The following is a 23926-nucleotide window of genomic DNA, read 5'->3' on the forward strand; positions in this document are numbered from 1 at the left end:
TACCCCATACCCCCTTTCAAAGAGGCCCTCCCTTAGCAATAGAGAATATAGACAACAATTCTAGGTTCTAAAAGGGCAGGTGGCATGGCTCAAACTTGCTTAGAAGATGCATTCTTGTTCTCTGACCCCAAATGCACAGGTGTGCCTTGCAGCAGCTTGGTGGTGTGTAAAAGGCACTCTGCACACACTCAGAAGCATTGCAGGTTTTTTTCACACATTCCAGGGCTTATCTGTGGTATCCAAGACAGGTTTCTGGGCTGAGCTCTGTGAGCTTTTTGAGCTGCGGTGAGGTTTTGTCTCTGACCTAATTGTTAAAAACAGTGAGCCCATAGGAACAAAATTCCACCAAACTCTTCACAAGTATTTTAAAAAGGATATGAGATGGAACAATAACAATAAAATGGGTTAATTATGTAGGTGCCTGAGAAGGAAAACAGAGAAGAGTGGTTTTTGTGAAATAATCCTTACTAGTTCTTTTTATTCTTCTTGGAATGATATATATGAGAACACATATGCTTGCTTTGTCTTTTTAGACTGCATTTCCATACGTGCTTTTACCCACTGAGCTTAGTGAGACTTATTTCTGAGTCAGTATGCTTAGGAATTTTGCAGTTTAAACCAGGTTTAAATAGGCTTCCCCTCATACCAATTTTTTAACACCTCCCCTGACACTTTGGAATGATGCAGCTTTTGCTATAAAGAGCTGCAAGCTTATTTTTACTTTTTATGGCACCATCAACATACATCTCATGAGAAGAGAAGACTCCCTGGAAAAGACCCTGATGTTGGGAAAGATTGAGGGCACTAGGAGAAGGGGACGACAGAGGACGAGATGGTTGGACAGTGTCCTTGAAGCTACCAACATGAGTCTGACCAAACTGTGGGAGGCAGTGGAAGACAGGAGTGCCTGGCGTGCTATGGTCCATGGGGTCACGAAGAGTCGGACACGACTAAACGACTAAACAACAACAACAACATACATGGCACTTTCCCTCACCAGTTATCTAGTCATCCCATCAGACTTAGCTGAAAGATCAGCTCCACCAGGCTTCCATTGGCCCCATTTCCATTCCAGCTGGTCATTATTTATGAGAACTACTGAATTTTAAGAATTGGTGCCTGGGTTTGTTTTCTTCCTCTTCCCTCCTTATATTTTCCTTTTGTGTCATGTCGTTTTGATGACACAAAGAGGATAGGGACTGTCTTGTTATTTACTGCACTGTAAGCTGCTCTGAGAGCCTTTTTTGGCTAACAGCAGGGCAAACCTGTTTGAAATAAAGAAATAAAAGTTCAAGGAGTAGCATAGGCAAGAAGGTCCCTGTCCCGAGGAGCATGCAATAACTAGATGTGATGACGCAGCTGTCCCTGTCCCATTCACATACAAAGGGTGAGTGGGGGAATCCTATGTTTTACAAACAAGGAACATGTGGATCTAAGAAGCAACCCCCCTTCCCCATTTTGTCTTGCCTGTTCTAAGCAGTTTTTTCCCCTGTAGTTTGCTCCAATAGCAGAAGACATGAGCCAGGCAGTGAGAAAATTGCTTAAAGCAATGAAATGCAACAAGGCAAGGTGCTCAGTGATGCTAATGCTCCAGTGACTCGTAATGTGGCCCTCTTTGTGCTGACAGTAAGAAAGATTAAGAGGAAGAATCTGGATAAAATTGCAAGGGAGACTCAGAGGTCTAAAAAGAAAAATACTGTATGCCATGTGGAGACCCCAATTTATGTGTGTGTCTGCATTTTATGATTCTGATGGTTTAGGCCAGGCATCCCCAAACTGCGGCCCTCCAGATGTTTTGGCCTACAACTCCCATGATCCCTAGCTAACAGGACCAGTGGTCGGGGAAGGTGGGAATTGTAGTCCAAAACATCTGGAGGGCCGAAGTCTGGGGATGCCTGGTTTAGGCAGAGGTTCTGTTTTTATATATGGATATATAGATTTACAGTATTATAGCTATTTCTCTCTTTGATAGTGTTTATATGGTTTTGTCATGGCCTTTGGCTAGTACAATAAATGTTATTTACTACACAAGATAAGGTGTGAAAATGCGGCAAGCTCAGCTCCCCCCACATTTTTTGTGTAAAGTAAAAGACTCACCCCACAGCCACTTTATAAGTGAATAGGGTACTTACATATATGTGAATGAGGCTGCCCCACCCTGTATAGCTTGGCCCTAAATGCTATACAGCATGCTCTACCAGTTGGTAAAGCACAAGACTCTTAACCTTAGGGTCATGGGTTTGAGTCCACTGGACAAAAAGATTCCTGCATTGCAGGGGGTTGGACTAGATGACCCTCGTGGTCCCTATGATTCCATGAAGTGACAATGAAGCTGTTGCAAAGGGGAGGGAGGCAAGAGCAACTGGGGGTGGCTATGTACAAATGCAGTTTGCACACACTGAGGATTTGGTTCCAGGAGGAGACTAATAGATAGGGGAGTTATCAGAGGTTTGGAGGCTGGATTTGAAGGGGTGCAAGAGAAAGACAGGCGGTACCACATAAGTAGTCTGGGAACAGAGCTTCAGACATAAAGGGAGGCAAGAAATACTTGGCTGGGTCCACTGTCCCATTTATATTCAGGGGGCTCCCACTGTCGGTTTGGGAAGTGATGTACACACATCCAGAGCTATCCTGTAGTTTCTTAGGAAATACAGTAATGAGTTTTGATGCCTCTCCCCCCACCCCAAAAAAACCCAGCTTCCATCCAAATTGAGAAAAAGAACCACCTAGCTGCGTTTCAAGATGGTGGTGTGTACACTGCCTAAGTTTCAAAGAGCAAATGTTCTTCAGGATGCAGAGGCAGTGGCCAGGGACATGTTGGGCCAAAAGATAGGATCCAGGAAGGACAATGGGTACTTTAAAGGGCAAGGAGCCAGTGTTGAATAATAATATTGATGATGATGATGATGATATTTATGCCCTGCCCATCTGGCTGGGACAGCCCAGCCAGATGGGCAGGGCATAAATATTATCATTATCATTATCATCATCATCATTAATATTATTATTGTCCTAGCCAGAAGGAAATGGGAAGCTGGTGGTGTTGCAGACTGAACAACAGGAGAAAGTGAACCATTTGGGCATCTGAGTTCTGGATAGTTGAGACTAGAGGGCAATGAAATGATCTATGCCAGGGGTCCCCAAACTAAGGCCCAGGGGCTAGATGCGGCCCAATCGCCTTCTAAATCCGGCCCGCGGACGGTCCAGGAATCAGCATGTTTTTACATGAGTAGAATGTGTCCTTTTATTTAAAATGCATCTCTGGGTTATTTGTGGGGCATAGGAATTCGTTCATTTTTTTTTTAAGTATAGTCCGGCCCCCCACAAGGTTTGAGGGACAATGGACCCTGCTGGAAAAGTTTGCTGATCCCTGATCTATGCTTATCCACACTTGTCCTTTGCCCTTTCCTTTTGCGGCACAGATCCGCACTTCAAAGCTGTGTGTCTGAATGCTCTTTTTTCCCCCACCCTGGAGCTTTCCCAACAAAAAACCCGCTCTTTCAAGCTGAAGATTCAGCAGTGAAGAGCAGGTTTTCATGAGGAAAGCTCCAAAACAAAATAGCACTTGGACATTGAGCTTTAAATCGTGGAACGTGCCTGGAAAGTGTGGAGGAAAGTTAAGTGTGGATATGCCCAAAGAGAGACAGTTGTGGAGGTCCATGTGAGAAGTGACCAGAGGAGCATGCAAACCAGAGCTAGAATGGATGGGAGTGAGGGCAAAGGTAGGTTTACTTTACGCCATGCTCTGCAAGGAGAATCAGTGTGACGGTGATAAAAGGAAGGTGAGGTTCAAAAGAGAAAGAGAAGTCAAAAATAAAGGCAAGGTAGTTAGCTTAGCAATGTTATCAAATAGACACAGGCAGCAATTAAGAACAATGGAATGTGGGACACTGCCAGTCACAGCCAGCCCATCATGAGGCTTCGGGGGGGGGGGGCAGAATCCACAGGGGCAAAAGAGCTAACCTCCAAGGACTGCATTGCTGCCTGCTGCTGCAGTGGCAGCAACAGCTGCAGCGCACTCCTTGGTAGCCAGAACTGCCACCTCCTTGGTGGCCTCTCTGCGAACAGAAGGCACTGTTGGTCTTCTCCCATCTCTAGGGAGGAAATGGTGTGATTCAGAGCAGGTCCCTTTCCCCACTGCTACAGACTTTGATTCCCACTTCAGCCAACAGATAAGGTTGATACGATTCCCCACCTTGTTCCCAATGTATATCTTCCCTCCCTCCTCATTCCTGACGCAAATCTTTATTCCCCCCCCCCCGGTTCCTGATGTAGATCTTCACTCACCCCTTCTTCCCTGGCAGGCAGGGAGGGCACCATTTGTGGTTTGCCTCGGGTGCCAAAATGTCTTGGTCCAGCCCTGCCACCAGTTGCCAGACAATGGACACCTTCGCACGTTATGCATACACACAATAGGGGATCCATGGTTATGAACTAGCTCAGAGACATACCACCATGGACTGCGTCGGGGAAGAGGCCTGCTATCTCACTCCCTCGATCGCTCTCCTCCCTTCCCTGAGTCTTGCCATGCACCAGTTCACGTGTGCCCCTGCACACACAGGCTGGTGCTCAAGGCTGCTGCTGCAGTCTGATAGGCAAGCGAGAGCCCCCTCCCACTCCCCCCCCCAAGGTCTATTTATAGAAGGCAGTGTGGTTCAGGTTAGCTCAGCAGGGGATGGGGGAAGCCAGAGCTCTATGCAAAGAGGGAGAGGGGAGAAAAAGTGGGGGGGGGCCCTCAAAGGATCTGGCCGCCCACTGCTTGTGAGGGTGCATGACCAACCACTTAGCAAACACTTAGAATTATTGATGCTCCACTTGTGAAGCTCTCGTTTGCACCAATTCCTGGCTTGTGCGAGCAGGGCTATTTCTGGAGCTCCCATTCATTCGTTTTAAGACTCAGCGTCTGCAATCCACCTCACTGCGTTAGCAGCTGCAAACACCGAGAGGCCTTCCACAATCTCCCTCTTGGCAGCTCTTTCATGTCTGAGGGAGGAAGCGGTGGTGGAAGAGACAGAGAGAGGGACCCAGCCTAGGACAACTGTAAACTGTGCTGAGTTGTGATTCGTGTGCAGGAGACTGGCCAGGTTAATTTAAAATTTAAAAAAAACACCGGGTCTCAGACTTTCCCAGAACCCCCATCCTCTAATGCAGAAGCCTAGCCGCCTGGTCTTAGATCTTGGGATGTTTTGTGATCAGTGAGGATGAAAAAGCACTTTATTTACGCTCAGGGAAGGAGGAGCAAATATTCATTCATTTATTAAACTAATTAGTCGCTTGTCACTCAAACAAGGGACTTGCACTGAAAAATTGTATCTACATAAACACAAGAAAGCCTCTTTAGCTTGTGTCCCCTTACCGTGGTGTGGCTGCCGTTTCCATCTTCCCCGAAATGGCGTTCCACATAATGTGAAGACAGCAGGTGGCTGATGAGAGAAGGGAAAGGGGAGATGCATGAAGAGCATTATGTTCAGATATACTGTAGCTCAGTTGGTTACAGTGTGGTGCTGATAATGCCATGGTTGCAGGTTCGATTCCCGTCTGGGACAGCTGCATATTCCTGCATTGCAGAGGGTTGGACTACTAGATGATCCTCATAGTCCCTTCCAATTCTATATTGCTATGATACATGGAATCACACTCCCACCCTCCTGTTTTCCCCACTCCTTTCTTACCAAATCACATGGAATGAATAAACCTACCTAGACTTTCTGGTAGAGATGGCACACCAAATCCGTTTCGCACTGTGCCCATTGTGCCCATTCACCTTTTTCGCTCAGGGTGGCTGCTAGCATCTCATCCCTACCTGGCATGTTTTCTGTGTGCATGCCCATCCTAAGGAAGCTCAATGGCCTGAACAGGGCTCTGGAATGAGCCCCACTGCTCCCCAAACCAACATGAATGAGTTTCCATTATCCCTTCCTTGGGTGTCAAGAGCCCTGACACCCCATTCATTCCAATGCACCAGCAGCTGGCTCCTCTTGGCTTCTGCCAGCCTAGCCCTTTGAATATGCAGACTTTCCCTGGAAGGCCTAGGCCAGGAGATTCCTTGGGAGAAAAAGAATTTGAATTACTGTAATGCAGCTACTGGTAATTGAGATTTCCTCTATGGCATGGCTGGTTTGGGCAGTAACAAAATCCTTCTATTATTACAAAATAATTATTATTTCTAGGAGTTTATTTATTTTATTTAAGAGATTTCTTACCTGCCCTTCACCATAAAGTCCCAGGGCAGGTTACAACCATATAAAGGGACCTCTGACTATTAGGTTAGTTGCGGACGACTCTGGGGTTGCGGCGCTCATCTCGCTTTAAAAACCCAATTAAACAGTTTAAAACAAGCCAAAGGATGTACATCAATCACAGAGGTGGTCCCACAAAAAACACACAGATCTTAACTATCAAAGGCCAGGGTAAAGAGGTGCATCTTTATACCTAGTCCCACCTTCCACTCAAATGATATTCTGGGCTGCTTACAACAGATTGCAAGAATACAAATCAAATCAGACACTGACATGCACAACCCCAGCAGCCCTTAATGTCCTGGCCAATTGCAGAGGCCAGAATATGCTTCCCGCCAGTTCTACAGTGTCAAGGCAAATCCCAGCGCTAAGAAAAAGATTCTGGGATCAGGCTCCGTCAGGCTCAGGGCATCTGGGCTCCTGGATGAAAGCACGTATTGGCAAGGGGCAAAACTCAATTACCTGACACATGCGGTTAATCACACCATCTCTGGTTACAGCCCAAGACTCATCGGCCACCTCGTCTTACGGGTAACCTGGTGCCTTGAGCTTAATTTACTTGCAGGATGGCAGGGGAGAGGCAGAAATCCAGATGCCCTATTAAATATTCAAGGGCACTCACCTAATCGCAGCCTTCAGACACTGCCGTCTCACCGAAGAGGGGGAAATAAACTTCCCACAAATATATATATTCATACATTATTTTATTTCATTTTTCTGTTGGAAGCCGCCCAGAGTGGCTGGGGAAACCCAGCCAGATGGGCGGGATATAAATAATAAATTATTATTATTATTATTATTATTATTATTATTATTATTATTATTACATATGTGGTGACTAATGTGGGGGGGGAGCTAAACTTCTTCACTGCACAGTGCAGATCATTACAGCAGTGCACGCAGTCCCAGCACTGTTACACAGTGGGGATTTGTTTTGTTCTTGTTCTTATCCTTATTATTTGCTTTTATTCTGTATTTTTAGGCTGTGGAATGCTCTGAGATCTCCGGATGAAGGGCAGTATACAAATTTAATAAACAAACAAACTACGCTCTATAAATTAAGACAAACTCATAATACACACAGAGACGCACGTCTAGTGTCACAAAATACATGGCCGAACTCTTAGGCGCACAATCTCACCTTAATTTGCTCAGTCACACTTGCATTTTGCATTCTACATACATGCACGAATATGGTTTGTATTCCACCACCCATATCTACACCCATAATCGCAAACACAACTTCCAGGAATACCTGCAAAAATAGAGTCAGGAACAAGCCAGGCCAGAATATACAACTTCCTGGCAGTCTAGATTTTGCTTCAGAAATCAGTTACTGTTCCCCCCCTTACATGGTGTCATGGGTTAGTGGGGGAGCAGGGATCCCCCAGATCCCTGGGTGCCATATTCCCCCCTCTAGATTCTTGGGTGCTGGGGTTTAATCAGAGCTTGGTTTTTTGCCAGAGAGAGGGGCAAAGGGAGAGAAGCAATGAGGGACACTCTTGGAGTGTAGTGTTCTGAACCCACTCCATGGAAGGCTTCAGGTGTAAATGTGTGTTTAAAAAACCATATTTCTTAAAGGTACTGGTCTCTGCTTCATCTCTTTCCAAAGGAACACAAACCCTGGTTAAGTGCCAAGATCCCAGGGATTTCTTGCTATCACTCAGCAGAGATTGAGGTGGCCTGTAACAATACCTTCTTTGTGCTTCAGCTAACATCAGGATTAGTTAGTTAGACTTAGTTGGTCTTTAAGGTGCTACTGAAGGAATTTTTTTTTATTTTATCAGGATTCTCCAACATGGAACGAGAGTTGCACAGAACATTTCTGTCTCTCCGCTTCCATTTTCTCAAGGCTGTAACCAGCCGAGGGATGCAATACACACACAGTTTACTCCAAAACTGCCCCATAAAAAAGAATGGGATAGGGCTGGTGTAAACGTGCAGTGGTTCTCCCTCTCATGCAGTAAGCCTCCCATTACAAACTCCCTCATGCATACACAAGCAGTGCCAGTAGGACGATTGCACCCACGCACACATCTTGTCACACATACCTTGGCATGTCGTGAGGAATACACAATCAGCACACAGATACACCTTCACTGCGGCTCCTATCCTGTCACACTCGGCGGCAGTCATGCGCTAAGAACACAAGCACGTGCACATCCATTCCCTTACGGCCTTGCACACCACCTCACACGTCGACAAGTGGCAGCCCCTCTCATGAGACTTCCAGTGCAAAGACAAGCTTGGCATTCTGTACATTGTTTATCCCAGGCCCAGTTTAAAAAACAACAACACAAAAACCAAGAGCTTGAATTGAGACAACTGTTTTCTGTACTACTACAGGTGTTAATTAACATAGCAAAGCTTGGATGGTCGCGCTATCACCAATTACTGTTGTTGAAAAGAGGCAATGTAGACACTTATCTCGTATACATTGAAGCTTTCTGCTGAACTGTCGCACACAGCCCCTCTTGCACTTCATAGCTATTTGACTCCACTATTAACTTTTCTCTCTCTAGTCCAGGGTTTGCCAAACTTGGGTCTCCTGTTGGTTTTGTACTACAATTCCCATCATCCCTGACTGCTGGTCTTGCTAGCTAGGAATGATGGGAGTTCTAGTCAGGGGCGTAGCTAGCTGCTCCGGCACCAGGAGTGGTGGGGGCAGGGCGAGCCACCTAGGGGGGCGGGGCGAGCTGCCCACAGGGGCGCCGCACAGGGGTGCCGCGGCGATCTGTGCATGGGGGCACCGCATGGGGGCGGTGTGGCGATCTGCGCACGGGGGTGGCACAGTGAGCTCCCCAGAGAGTCCGCCTGGCAGACACAAGCCATGCTGCCGTTTTGGAGAGACACGTGGCTCAGGTGCGCTGCAGGCAAGGTCCTGCGGTAAGTGCCGACCCCCACGGCGTGCCATTTTGTCACCCCTCTCAAAGATGACACCCGGGGCGGACTGCACCCCCGCACTCCCCCTTCCTACGCCCCTGGTTGTAGTCCGAAAACAGCTGGAGACCCAAGTTTGGAGAACCCTAGTCTTGTCCCCATCCATCTAGATGTCAGCTGTTTCATTCATCTGATGAAGGGTTAGGTCATTTTATGCCACAAGAAATTTGTTATTCTTCAAGGGGCCATAAGACCATAAAACGAGATGTCCAGATTGATGGAAATCACATCCTCTGTCCCAAGTCATTCCATATCTATAAAAACATCATCTGGAAGATTGGAAAACGTTTATTGAATAAATGGGAAATAATTGTGTACAGCTGAAAACGCTGGCAGCATTAAGATAAATTCAACAGGTTAAACAAGTTTTGATGGATGCAAGAATACTGGTAGGTATAATTTTTACAAAATGTGCAGGGATTTATGATATGTAAAATGAACCATGGGAAGAGAAAGAGGGAAATAAGGGAAATAATTGATAAGGATGTAAAATGAGTATTTTAAATTATAAAATAGAAAATTTAATAAAAATTATATGTAAAAGAAAGAAAGAAAAGAAATGTCATCCACAGGCACCAATTAAAGTCTTAGGTTTATTGTCATGATAACTTCACATGCAACTACTGCACTTCTGTAGCTTCCACTCTGGTAGTTCGACTGGTATGTAAAAGGATTAATTTCTAAGCAGAGGTGTAAAGTGACTCTCAGGTGCATGGGGTTCACACAGTGGGGAGAAGCAGGCATAATCCAGCATTCTGTTTTCACATATGGTGGTGGACACCTCTGGAAGCACACAAAGCAGGGCATGAGGAACAGAACTAACTTTTTTGTAGACTGCCCTTGCATCTGCTGCTAGACCAACTGTGGACATGAAAGCACAGTGCAATTTTGTTGTGTGGCTAATTGATGGACTTGTCCATTGTGAATCTGTCTGATCCTTTTAAAAAGCCATCTCTGATCTAAAGACCACCATATCTTAAGAGTTCAGAGGTTTTATTGCAGGCATCCCCAAACTGCGGCCCTCCAGATGTTTTAGCCTACAACTCCCATGATCCCTAGCTAACAGGACCAGTGGTCAGGGAAGATGGGAATTGTAGTCCAAAACATCTGGAGGGCCGAAGTTTGGGGCTGCCTGTTTTATTGCCATCAAGTGGTATATAAATTTTGTTACATGAATAAAATACTGTAGGTTCCTTCTGGCAGTGAATTCTTCATGGGTTCTCAAAATCTAGTCCACAGATCACAAGTGTGGCATGTGGCAAGGATGCAGAACAGTTAATAATATCTGTAGGGCCCTGCATTTCTTTTTTCTTTCTTTTTTAATGAAAAAGCTGTTTTGATCAGGGCTTTTAAAGATACCTGTAGAAGACCTTTCCCTCTCCCTTACCTTATTATGAAGCTGTACATTCCAGCAATTGACTTTTGTTTTAAGCCCTCTCACCATCTGCCTGGAACAAATATTCATGGCCACAGAACTGACTAGCAATTTATTATTATTATTATTATTATTATTATTATTATTATTATTATTATTATTTCACACCCATCTGACTGGATTTGCCCCAGCTACTCTGGGTGGCTTTCCCAAAAACCATAGTAAAACAGTACATTAAAACTCCCCTATGCAGGGCCGCCTTAAGATGTCTTCTAAAAGTTGTATAGTTACTTATCTCCTTGACATCTGATGGGAGGGTGTTCCATACGGTGAGCACCACAACTGAGAAGGCCCCTCTGCCTGATTCCCTGTCACCTCATTTCTCGCAATGAGGGAAACGCCAGAAGGCCCTTGGACCTCAGTGTCCGGGCTGACCAATAGGGGTGGAGATGCTCCTTCAGGTATACTGGGCCTAAAGCTGTTTAGGGCTTTAAAGGTCAACACCAACACTTTGAATTGTGCCCGGAAACGTACTGGGAGCCAATGTATGTCTTTCAGGACCGGTGTTATATGGTCCCGGAGGCTGCTCCCAGTCACCAGCCACACACACACACCTCATACATACAAGGGAACACCCACATCTGAGTCTGAAGGAAAGATGCAGAGAATACTTACTGGTTCAACTCAAGGTCCAAGGTGAAGGCTGAGCCAAAGGCATGGACAAGGAAACTCACCTGGGCCAGGTGTATAACCTGATGGAAACAAAGAGAGACCATGTGAGGGCAGAGTGACACATTCTCAGGTTCTTCCCTGGCATTTATTTTAAGTGTATCAGTTACACCAGCCTTTCCGAAGCAGCTGTCCTCCAGAAACTGCCGGACTACAGCTCCCATCATCCTCAACCACTGGCTGTGCTGGCTGGAGCTGATGGGAGTTGGAGTCCAGCAACATCCAGAAGGCAAAAGGCTGGGCAACGGCTGGGCTAACCAGTACTGACAGGGGTTGTTCTGCAATATTCCTTCAAAACCAAGTATGCTCCCCCCGCACTCCTCTTCCTCCGCCAGTGGCAGAAGGTCCCAGGTTCATACCCCTGAAGTCTTGCTGACGGTCCAAAACTAGTCAACTTCTCCCTTTTTATGTCTTAGCATGTCTGTTAAGACCCCAATTTTGTCACTCAAGATATTTTTTCCATATCCTTTCTCCATGTCTTCTCTAAGGCCACAATTTTTAGTCATGTCCCATCCTGAACCCAATTTCTCCATATAGGGCTAAGACTCTGGCTAAAACCTACTGCCAGTTAACGATGGTGATGCTGAACTAGATGGACCAATGGGCTGACTCAGAAGAAGGCAGCTTCTTATGCCCCAATGAAATAATAATAATACAATGGCCTGGATAGCTCATTTGGTTAGAGTGTGGTATTGATAACACCAGGTCACAGGTTTGATCCTCATATGGGACAGATGCATATTCCTGCATTGCAGGGGGTCGGACTAGATCAGTGTTTCCCAAACTTGGGTTTCCAGATGTTTTTGGAGTACAACTCCCACCATCCCTAGCTAGCAAGACCAGTGGTCGGGGATGATGGGAACTGTAGTCCAAAAACAGCTGGAGATCCAAGTTTGGGAAACGCTGGACCAGATGATTCTTATGGTCCCTTTCAACTTCATGATTCTATGAATGCACACCCCTAGGCATGTGCAGAGTGCAATTCCCTCATCTTTTGATTAAGCATACTCCCTCCATACATCTCTGATAATGGGTTTCTATATTGGCTTGGCTTAAGCTGCTGCAATGCTCTCGCTCTCGCTCTCTTTCAAAGGAATTTAACTATGCACATAGCGGTTTTCCTATTCTAGATGGCTATCTGGAAAAACTCCCACTTACCAAACCAAAAGTCCATCTGCCCAAGTATCTGGTATTCAGAAATATATCACCTTTGAACATGCAGGTTCCATTTATCTATTATGGATAATAAACTGCTGGCAGACCTGTCCTCTATAAATTTGTCTGATCTCTCTTAAAGCTTTCTAAGCAGGTGGTTCTCATCACATCTTGTGGCACTGAATTCCGTAAGTCAATGCTGTATTTTGCAAAGTCCTCCTTTCCCTCAGTCCAGAATGTACTGCCAACAGAATTTACTGCATGTTTTCCTGGACCAAATCGCATCAAGTGAAAAAAGTGATGGACTTGTAAGATCCATTGAGATGGGGAAAGAATGTCATATACAGGGCAGAGCTATGTGCTGTTGGGAGGGAGGGTGAGTACTGAACAGTTGAGTCAAAAAAAGTTTTCAGAATGACTGGATGTAGCAGGTTAAAAGCTTCTGGGGTTGAGTCCTGGCTCAAAGTACGGTAACCCCTGCTCAAATGCTGCTGCAGCAAATTGGGATAATGCAATTTTTGGCTGTGCAATGGAGGAAAGGAAGGGAGAGGGGGGAGGAGGAGGGAGTGACTAAGGTTGGATCTGAAGGTGACTCAAACATTAGGGCCAGTTCTGGTTTCTCTGTTGTGTGCTCTCTCCTTTCTTTAAGGTGGGAGGAGGGGGGGAGAGAAAAGGAAGGAAAACGCAGGGTGAAATTACAAGAGCATTTCAAGGACTGAAAAATAAGATTTCCAGGGAGAGACATCAAGGGATCAACATATTTAGCTGCAATCAAAAAGATAACTGAAGGGTATGACACTTTCACTGAACACTCCAACAGAAATGTGTTTTAACTCTTGCTGTGGGCTGACTTGTGCATCCAGTTTAGCATCTTGCAATAAATTTGCTCCAAACCTTATTTCTATATAGATTCAAGGGGGGGTGGGGCTAAAATGGGGTAGAAGAGAGGAAAAAGGAACCCTAGCAAGGCCAAATAGTTTTGACTCGTCTTTGCCCCATGCCAGGATAATCAGCTGTGTGCAAACAAACAGGATTGCCATACTCTGAAGAGCAAAAAAGAGGACACATTTGCCGACTTCTGCTTCTAACTATGGATTGCTACGACTCTGATTTTACATATCCATTTAGAGGACACGTCCTGGAAAAAGATGACATATGGCAACCCAGAAGGACTTGTATATCTGGTGTGCTGAGAAAGGTAGCATGCAGAGTTCCCTACAAGCAAGCAGTAGCTAGTGGACCGGCCAAGAAAAAGCAGTAAGAATTGGGCTATCTGATTGAAATGCCATGGAATCCCTTGTCAGCCAGCAGCTGTTGCCATTTAGGATAACAACCCTGAATACAAATATCGTCAAGCAGGTATCCTCTCGCATACTTGGACTTTCGAAGGGCTTTTCCCCAAGTGCAATGCTTTCCCTGCGTCAATTAAGCAGACATGGAATAAGAGGGCAACTCCGTTTACGGAATGGCAAACTGGTTAAAAAAAAGGAAGCAAGCAGCGAGTAAGAATAAATAGACAATGAACACAATGGGAGAGACGTAAGCGATTGGGGATCACTTGTACCAGGACCATGACTTTCACTTTGTTCATAAAGGAAACTGCCTTGGGTTTTTTTTATTACCATCAAGCAGTATATAAGTATTGTGAAAGAGAGAAAAAGAGAGAGAGAGAGAGAAGCAAGATTGTTATGGCAGGTCCACCTGTGACTTAGGTATTTTCACTAGACTGCACAGTCCCTATATGCATTCAAAGTATATACACCTGACTGCACAGAAGGGATCCGGAGGTCCATTCTACATAATGGCAGAAATGAGTCCTCAGTATGGCGCCACTGACTTTTCGTAACTTCCTCCAGTTACATATCAGACAGTGATATGTGTCTGTCATACCACATGGATCACAGTATGTGATCAAATCCCACCTGAAAATAGTAACAGTCTGGAAGTGCTTCATGTCTACTATATTCACTTAAAACAAAAAAAGGTGGGGTCTAACTATTGCTTCAAATGAGCCACGAGCTGAACGCTTCCCAACCTGACCTTGCTGCCTGCTGCCTGTTCAGTATTATCCTCGGCCAAATCCAGTGAGCAACAGTTGCCCAAATTGACAGAGAGCAGCAAAAGCAGGCAGGGGAAGAGAAGGGAGAGAGCATAGCTCCCTTCACCCGTGAGTCTCTTTGGGGGCTAAAACATTAGTTTCCCCACATACATTTTCTACATGTATACGGCAGACACATAAATACCAAATGCACTTGGACATTCATTATTCTGCTTTCTGTTTTACAGATTCCTTCGGTGTTTTATTCATTTTTAACAGTTTTGTGGATTTTATTTATGTTCTATCAATCAATACTTTTATTGCTTTTATTGTGTACACCTCTTATAAAGCTCTCTTCCCCAAGTAAAAATCTGGCTGCCCTGTTACTGTTAGCTTGGCCCTGCAGTTAGTTAGCTGCAGAGTTGAAACTAGGAGATATTTATTTATTACATTTATATAGCCACCCTATAACAAGAGTTTGCTGGGTAGCTCACAAAGCGAAAACATCACCAACAACATTAAAAAACCCGCACAAAACAATAAACTATAACAAATTATTACATGCAATTAATTGGTAAACACTTTTGAAAAAAAATCATTTGATTACCAAGTAAATCTTGGAAAGTAATTGTACATGACTGGAATTAAAAATACTGCCTGATCAGATGGACATTGCAGACTTAAATTGATTTAGAAGCCTTGCTCAATAATTTCAGTTGCTGGTTTCTAGACACCTAAGTTATTCCACATTACAGCCCTTTAGCAAAGCTGAGGCTTTTCCCTCAATCAACAGAAAGAATCAACAGAACATAATTAAAATATGGATTCCACAAAGCACCTGATATAGCACTATATTGCCCAGCAATGTATTTTCCCCATAGCCAGAATCCATTTCCTGCTAAGCAAAGGTCCCCTGCAACATTAATTAGTGATTTCCTCTTTGCAAATTCTGTTTCCTATCTTCCTGTTTGGTGCAGTGTTGCTGATTAATTACCGCATCTGTTTTCACAGGAGAGGGTCTTTAATTAATGGTCTCCTGTTCATTTCTTTCACAGCAAAAATGAAAGGAAACCAGTAATTATCCCTCCCCACAAAACAGGAAACAGAAGCTGATGAATGAAGTCACAGCTCATCACTAATTCCCCCAGCCATGCTGAACAGGAATATGTGATGCAGAAGCTTTTAATTAAAGACACAATGTCTCTTGAAAAAACTCAGTAGTGCTTTCTCACTCCTGAACAGGCTGCTGGTTCACTGCAAACAACTTCAACAAAAATCAGATATGAAAAAGATGAGAAGCAACATTGGCAGGGGTGCCAACTTGATTAAAATATGTTGGGGGCAGGTAGCCCTTACCCCGCACAACCAATCACAAGACCAACCAATCACATGCACACCATTTGAATGACAATGCCCATCAACTTTTGGGAAGCTCGGCTGCTTCAAATATTTTAATGGGGGGTGGGGGTGGAAATGACCTCAGCCCCTAGGAGTTGGCTCCTATGAACATTGGGATGCAGTGGCTTTGCAACAACGTCAAATGCATTCGTTGCAAACAGTGAGTGAATGAAGCATGGCAATTCCAGACTAATTAGCTAGTATGGAAGCAATCTTAGTACATGCCCAGAAGCATTTCCACTTCATTAGCATTTCACATTCTGTGGGATGGAGGCCTGTGAAGCCCCCCCCCCTCCAAAAAATCTCCATAGGGCAGCTGTCGCAAGGAAAAGGATAAAGATTGTCAAGGTGTTTGGGACACAAAAATGGTACCATGCACAGTGAGGAATCTTAACAGAATCCTGCCACGCCCAGCCTGATCAATCTTCCCACTCGCTTATCTAGGCAATGCAAAGATTTTGTTCTGGAGTTAGCTACCACCTGGAAGCGGGTGGGGAGGGACACAAAGGACAACCTGCGGTTTAAACCCATCCACGCTGCAATCAGCTGTGCATCACACTTGCTCAGCACGTTGGGCTGCCCTCACCCACCCTGCCCCAGCCAGCAATCCACCACCCCACCAGAAGCAATTCTACCTTTGCTTCCATCGTGGCTGAGTGATTATCTTATTCATTATGGATGAGATCTTCTACATGCCTCCCATTTAATCTAGTTTAGCACTTGCATACACCTACAGCAGAGAGTTTAATGGAATCTGTTAAAGAGGGTTTGAAGGTGGGGGTGGGAGAAGAGTGGATTGGAAACATTTACAAGTGTGTGGGAGACATTAGCATACCTTCCAACATTACTCCAATGAAAACAGGGACGTCCTATATTATTATTATTATTATCATTCCCTGTCCATCTGAATGGGTTGCCTCAGCCACTCTGGGTGGCTTCCAACATATATAAAGACATAATAAAACATTAAACATTAAGAAACTTCCCAATACAGGGCTGCCTTCAGATGTCTTCTAAGGGTTGTATAGTTACTTATCTCTTTGGCTCATAACTCCATACCCAACTTGATCTTTTTAAGAAGCCGTTGTTTTATCATAAGATTTGAGTTATCCACCATCTTAATTTACCCAGAGGCACACTCCGTAATTAGATGGAGCAGGGAAGGAGACATACCGTATATGCAAATTTCATCCAAATCTGTACCAGGAGCCTGTGCCTCACTCAAGTCTTTTAAAGTGCCTATACTAACAACACCCCCATTCTCAATAGTGCCTTGCTAATGTTTCCTCATAGGCAGAGGCAGTCTCTTGTGCCTGGATTCCCAAGGTCACATTCACACCAGACATATAAACACGTTTAATGCACATGGATTTCCCCACAGAACCCTGGGAACTGTAGTTTACCACAAATTTCACTTCCCAGTACTCCTAACAAACTGCAGTTCCCAGGATTCTTAACAAAATGTTTGTGTGACTCCCAAACACCTACCATACTTACAAAGTTCTGCATCTCTGTATCATCTATTGACCAGGCCTAGCCTTCTTCAATTAGCCTGCTTTGGGTTGGGTGATTCTGCCATAGCTCTTCAGGATCCAGAGGAATTGAATGACCTGATAATTTTGATCTGTTGCAGAGATACGGAAAATTCACCTGCCTTTGAAGGATGCTGCCTGTTGGGTCTCTCCATGAGTCACTGATCTGAGTTTGCCTCCTTTCAATCAGGAAGCATCCCCAGAACAGTGATGCACAAAGAAACAAAGAAGTAGGGTTGCCAGACTCAATAGAGGACAGGACTTCTGTGCCTTTAATTGCCCTGCTCTCTTTTGAGTCTGGAAACCTTAAAGAGAAACCAGCAGACCCTTTGTTTAATTTCCAAGCAAAGGGTCTGCTGGTTTCTCTTTAAGGTTTCCAGACTCAAAAGAGAGCAGGGCAATTAAAGGCACAGAAATCCTGTCCTCTATTGAGTCTGGCAACCCTACAAAGAAGGTGGGGCTCCTCTAAGGGCTATGCCTTTTGCATAGTGCATGACCGGAGTGAAAGAGTAAAGGGTAATTCCAATTTTAATTTCCAAAAATGGACCTCAGCTATCAGAGGCATGGAAACCAAGGGGCTAACTTGCATTTGTTGGCATGGGGGGAAATGACTCTCCCACCAAAAGCCTAGATCTCTGGACAACAACTCGATTTTGCAAAAAGGCCACTATGCACAGGGAAGGGAGCCAAGGCTCTGAATCCTGCCAAAAAATTCCACAGATGTTCTGTCTTCTGAATCTCCAGACCTCTGCCCCACTGGGGGAGGGGGCTGTTGAGATCCAAGGCTGCCAGCTGTCAATTCCTAGTAGAGCTACTGGTGGTGGTGGTGGGGAATCCCTCTTGTTAAAAGGATGCCAGGAGCCTTCAGTTCTGTTTGGCTGTCTATAAGTCTCCACTGCTCTCTCCTCTTAATTCCCTTGCATCTTTGCACTGTTCGCGGAAGGCTGAGCCAAACACATTTCAGAGAGAGAGAGAGAGAGAGACCCAAACAAACTCCAGGATTCATTCTGTAGTCAAGTGGCTTGGCAACTCCATATGTCAAGAGAAAAAGAGATTTTTTGAACTGTTTCCACTGAAAGAGATGTGAAAAAAAGATCAGGAGACCCAAAGGTAGAAGGGAAAGAATGGTTTGCAAATGTTTTTAAGTGGGGCAGAGCAGGAGGATAACCAGTATGGGAAATGTGGTTTTTGAGACACAGAACAGCCACATGTACTGTACTATCTCCCCTTTAGGTTCTAGTTGGAATATTGATATATCTAACAACCTATACTAAAAATAAATCCATTAACATGTCTCTATTCTTTGCAAGAAAGACAAGCTTGTATTTCTCAAGCGTGTTTCGTGGGAGGATTTGGTGCAAAGCAAAGTACTGCTTGCATAACAGCGCCCCTTAAAAACCATGGTGTGTGGGGTGTGTGTGTGCACGCCAAGTCATGTGGTTCAAACCAACAGCTTCTGTCTTCCTTAAGAATGTAAGAATTGCTTTGATAAACCAAGTGGGGTCAGCAAGATTTCAGTGATGAAGCTCTCAGTAGGGAACGATGCCAGCCCCCTCATGCTGCCCCCCCCCAGCTAGCTAGCTAGCTAGCTAGCTAGCTTCTGAACATGGAAGTTTTTGCTTTGCTTTGGCACAGTGTCTTCTAACCTCCCTGCAAACAAAACAAGAAAGAATGCTCATTAAATGGCCAACATCACCTAATCTCCCTGCAATTGTTCAATAAATGTTCAATAAATAGGTCATCTGGAAGCAGCCTCAATTAGTTGTCATCAATAGGTCTTGTGGCAATGAATTCTGTATTGTGTGTAGCTCAGGATTTTAACAACATGTTAGATCAGATCCAGCCATCATTTTCCAGTGGTGGACAACTAGATGCAACAAGGAAACCTCATAAGCAGGGCATGGAGGCAGCAACTTTCCTCTGCTGTTTGCCTGCCTGCAAACAGCAGTAAGAGATGTTTTGCTTCTGAACTTGGAGATGTACATTGCAATCCTAACCATGTCTACTCTAAAAACTCCTGCTGAATTCAATCGGGCTTCCTTCCAGGTAAGAGGGGTTAAGATTACAGCTTTATTTATTTACAAACTTCTTCCATCACCTTCCACTAATAATTTCAAAGTGATTTGCAACAAGGTTTGCAAGGTTATATTTGCTATCACAGCTGCTACCCAATCCTCCATGCAAAAGTTAGGAAAGAAAGAAAGAGCAGCAGACACACAAAAAAGATCATGAGTGCTAGAAGGAAAGCAAACAGTAAAGAGCTTCATATCCAAGGGACAATGAAATTAGCACTGAAATATGGAATTGTTAGGCTAGAGTACATGGGAAGGTTATCCAGGCGAAGGACGGGGAACCTCTGGCACTCCAGATATTGTTGGACTTCAACTCCCATCAGCCTCAGCTAGCAAGGCCAGTAGGAAGGAACAATAGGAGTTGTAGTCCTATCTGGAGGGCCATGGGTTCACCACACCATATCTAATACATCTTAACTTTCCGATGGCTTACAATGGGATCCATACCAAATCAGGTTTCCTGTTATTGAGGAGCAGCAGTGCTTCACTGAGAATTGACTCTGGCCTTTCCCTGGGTCACCCCAACCCCTCTGCATCCTTGATCTTCAACTGGGGGACTTCAACCAACACATAGGTCATGATTTTGTCTAAACTCCACACACACCCCAAATCCAAAACCAGCAGGGCCACAAGCATCTTCCAACAAGAGAGGAAAAAGAAAAGATGTGCACAGAAAGTTATAAGGTCAACGGGGAAGGTGTGTGTATTTGTGCGTGCTCAGTGGCAGACCTTGGCACCTCAAATTTCAGTTGCGCCCTGTGCGATGCCAAGATCTTCCTTTGGAAGTCGTTGCTGGTGGAACCAAACCAATCGTGCTCCCCTAGCTCTGCCTTTGATGTGTGTGAAGAGGCAGATCCAGACAGCGAGACAGTGGAATAAGTAACACACAAGACATTAAAAATCTAAAGTGGCCCCATTTGGGAGATTAGTTAAAAGTGAGGTGTGAGCTTGGGGGCCCTGAAGGCTACTGCATACTTGTTCCCCTCGGCCCCATCAATTTTCTCTGACTCCTCATCCTTCCCTTTTTTTCTGATACCAGGAAACCAGGGCTGAGATTTATAATTCTGCTCTAAGTCAGGACATTTACAGTTGCAGCATTTCATGTTGCCATGTTTTAAGACTTGAATGGTATATCCAAATATTGTTCTACTCTGTTCACAATTTCTGATCGCAGTTTTATTTGATTATGCTCTTAAAATGAACTTGCACAACTTTGGAACCCAGCTACCACACAACCTTAGAACCAAGCTATCGGGCAACGCAGATTTAGCCAATGTAATGTTAGTCAATAGTTTAAACAAGAGCACGAAGCTCTGCTTTTATCTAACAGTTTCAGTCGTTCACAGCTTTTTCCTATTTATCCTGTAGAGGAGTTAAGAACTTGTGAAGCATTCTGCTTTGATGTAGTTCTTAGTTTCCAAAGCTTACCTACAATTGCCAAAAAAAAAATTGTCTTAGGAATCCTTGGCAACAGTAAAACTAGCCAAAACAAAATTCAAGGGACCAGATGGAAAGATCAAGATCAACCATAAATGCTAGTGTTTCCTGTTCAAAGGAGGGAGGCTGCTGGGGCTGCAATATTTATTGCCTTCCTTGAATACCCATTCTGTCATTTCCATGTGATCACCACATACCTGATCCCTCATTTCCTTGGGACCCTCAGTAGCTAAAGCGCTGCTAACCATCTGCCCCAATTTTGTCCCTCCATCTAGGCCAGGTGGGCAGCCTGACCTCCCCCTACCAGAGAGTTGGAAATCCTGGAGAGCTGCTGCCGGCTGAGAAGAATTAGATATGTATCCTATTCTATGCAGGTGGGGGCAAGGGCAGAAAGGATGTAACAGTTGTTTGCCCGGGTGCATTTTCTGGTTTCTAGGAAAGGAGCAGCATTCTCACCTTCCTTACAGCCAGATGGGCAATGGGGAATGCCAACCGAGATGCACATGTGGCTACTCGCAAACTTCCTAGACAAATGCTCAAACTGCCCAAGAGGCCAGGCAGCTCTGCTCTGTCACCGATCATCACTGCATAACAGTATCTTATTAAAAAGTTGGAAGCAGCTCTTGCCACCCAACCATTGTGCATGCATACCATCTGGCTTCACAGAACAGCTTGGAGTCTGCTCTCCCCGCCCACACCCACCCCTGCTATAATGTTAAGAAGAGTCTTAGGACAATGTCTTCCTCTTTAAAAAAAAAAGAGAGAGAAAGAGAAATGGAGAGACAGGGTTCACTTACAGGGCTTTCTCCTTTTCCGCCACCTCCTGCTCCTCCGCTGCTGCCAGGCTCTTTTCTCACCCTGGTGTCCAGCTGATGGTTTTGGACCTCTCCCCCGGAACTCTGCCCCACTAGCCTGGTGGGGTGGGTGATTTCCGAAACACCCCATCTTTTGTGCCAGCTGGCATTCGGGACCCGCCTCCGCAAATCGCCAGGTTGCGTACCCGCTTTTACAAAACCTACTCCAAGGAAAGGGGGGAGAAAAGAAATAAATGCAAAACCAGTAATCATGGTGTGATAAAGGAAAGGAGGGAGGACTTGATGAGCTGGGGCTTCATTTCTGAGAGGAGCAGCTAAAGCGGGCAGAGGGGCTGCAGCCGGTCTGCAGGTCACCTTTTCTGATCTGAAAACACTTACTTATAAACTCAGAGAGGGGAATGGTGGTTGGTTGAGGTCACTTGGTGGGGAAGGAAAGGTATTCTAAATCATGCGTGGATGCATTCCTTTCCAGACTTCAGGTTTGTCCCAGGACACGTTGGGGGCCTAAATTCTCATCAGATCAAGCCATGGAGGATACAAAATTAATTCAACATGTGGCAGAGAGGCCTACATACCAAAGGAACAAGGGCTATGGGGCCCCTCCAACCATCTCAGCATTTGCAAACTCTACATTGCCAGGCCCTTAGCTAGGCTGGCATAGTATTGTTCTGGGTATACTCCCTGCAAGAGCATCTCTGGATGAGTGTTTTTATTAGTTTCTCAAAATGAAAGGGTGCTGGGGCTCAAGCATTTTTAGAATCCGCATGCCTTGAATGGCATGCCCTGTCCCCAAATCCTGGATCTGTGCAGGACTGTTCTGGTTGTTCAGTGCTGATGGAAATGCACTCTTCACATGCTTAAGGAGCCCTGACATAAATAGACACCTAGGGCTGAGCCTGGGCTTGTTCCCAAGCAGTTTGGGGGTCAGTGTCCCACCCTTTTTGGCCAACAACACTCGGCAATACATTCGTGATCAGAGTCTGATCCAAACCCACACATCCCCTCTGAAATGTGAGCCCAAGCTGTGTATATCAGCCCCCCCCCTTTCCCTCAACTCTCTCTTCCACCCCTGCCATTCCCAGGCAGAACTGACAAGATATTTTCCGCTGTCCACCCCAGCTGTTGCTCAACCATCTCCACCTTAGGGCTGGAAGGAACTGCAGAAAAATGTGTCTATGCAGCAGAAAAGACTGCAGTCACAGCACTGGCGAGGTGGGTGTAGAAATGTGACTGTGGGGAAGGGGTGCCCAGCCAACTCGGGGAATGTTTACAAGTAACAAATTGCAACCCACCTGCCCACCCCCTTCCACACCTTTCAAGTGCCCCGTTCAAAAAGGCGGTGCGGAGCAACCATGTATTATTTGGGAGAGAGGGGAGCAGCGGTGGTGCAACATGATGCTGCTCCCAGTTAGCTCAGAGAGATGCATGCATTGTAACTCCCACTCCTTTGTTAGCTCCAACCTGCTGGTACCCAGGTTCCCCGCCCCATACGATGCCCTCTGCCCCAATGCAATTCAGGAAGGGACTGGGGAAAGTTGTTGTTGGGGGGGGGGCAAAGCTAAGAGAGGCTCCTCTCACCTGAATGACAAAGCAGCAGAGAAAGGAAGGCTGTCAACAACACCCAGTTCTGTAGCGGGTAGCTCATAATGCCTTCATAATCGGAATCAGGGCTGGCACCAGTTGGTACAGCATGCGAGGAAGACAGGTCTCAGTGCCCTTTCTTCTTTTTCTTTTGCTTTGCATTGAAAGTCTGGGATACTCCCTGGTCCTTGCCTCTCTTCCTTCTTTTTCTTCTTTTTCTGCTTGGAATTGTTGCTGAGGGGAGGAAGGTGGTCAGAAGAGGAGCGGAGAGGAAAGAGAGAGAGAAAGGAGAGATGAGAATGTTTTGCAGAGGCAAAATCAAAACCGGTGAAGAGCCAGGAACGGGCAGGGAGGATACGGAAATTTCTCCATCCTGGCTCTGCAGTGATGGATACAAGAGTCTAACATGATGCGAGGGAGAGAGATGGGGAGAGTTGGGGAGGGGGGAGGCAAAGGAGAGAAAGGACACGTGAGCTGCAAAGATCCCTCCCTCCTGCCTTTTTAGCATGGAAGAGCTGTCTCTTGTCGCTCTCTCCCCCCCCCCTTCCTACTCTCTTTCTGTATGGACAGGCAGCAGGAACCAGCAAAAAGCAGGGGGTGGGAGAGGCAGGGTGT

At 45.5% G+C, this 23926-nt stretch overlaps 1 protein-coding gene across 4 annotated transcripts in view; it reads right to left on the minus strand.

Annotated features, from left to right (window-relative positions):
- The window catches only part of ADAM11 (ADAM metallopeptidase domain 11), a 65212-nt gene extending 41481 nt beyond the window's left edge, over nt 1-23731 (minus strand). For all 4 annotated transcript variants that reach the window (XM_035134765.3, XM_035134764.3, XM_035134762.3 and 1 more), the window contains exons 1-4: nt 23309-23731; nt 21713-21930; nt 11230-11306; nt 5357-5423 (exon numbers count right to left, since the gene is read on the minus strand). In XM_035134765.3, coding sequence (XP_034990656.3) covers nt 5357-5423; nt 11230-11306; nt 21713-21930; nt 23309-23375 — 429 coding nt within the window. In that variant the 5' untranslated portion in view covers nt 23376-23731. The remainder of the gene's footprint in view (nt 1-5356; nt 5424-11229; nt 11307-21712; nt 21931-23308) is intronic.
- Nucleotides 23732-23926: the final 195 nt, after the last annotated feature.

Source organism: Zootoca vivipara, chromosome 12, assembly GCF_965207765.1.
Source record: "Zootoca vivipara chromosome 12, rZooViv2.hap1.1, whole genome shotgun sequence".
Classification (NCBI taxonomy): Eukaryota; Metazoa; Chordata; class Lepidosauria; order Squamata; family Lacertidae; genus Zootoca; species Zootoca vivipara.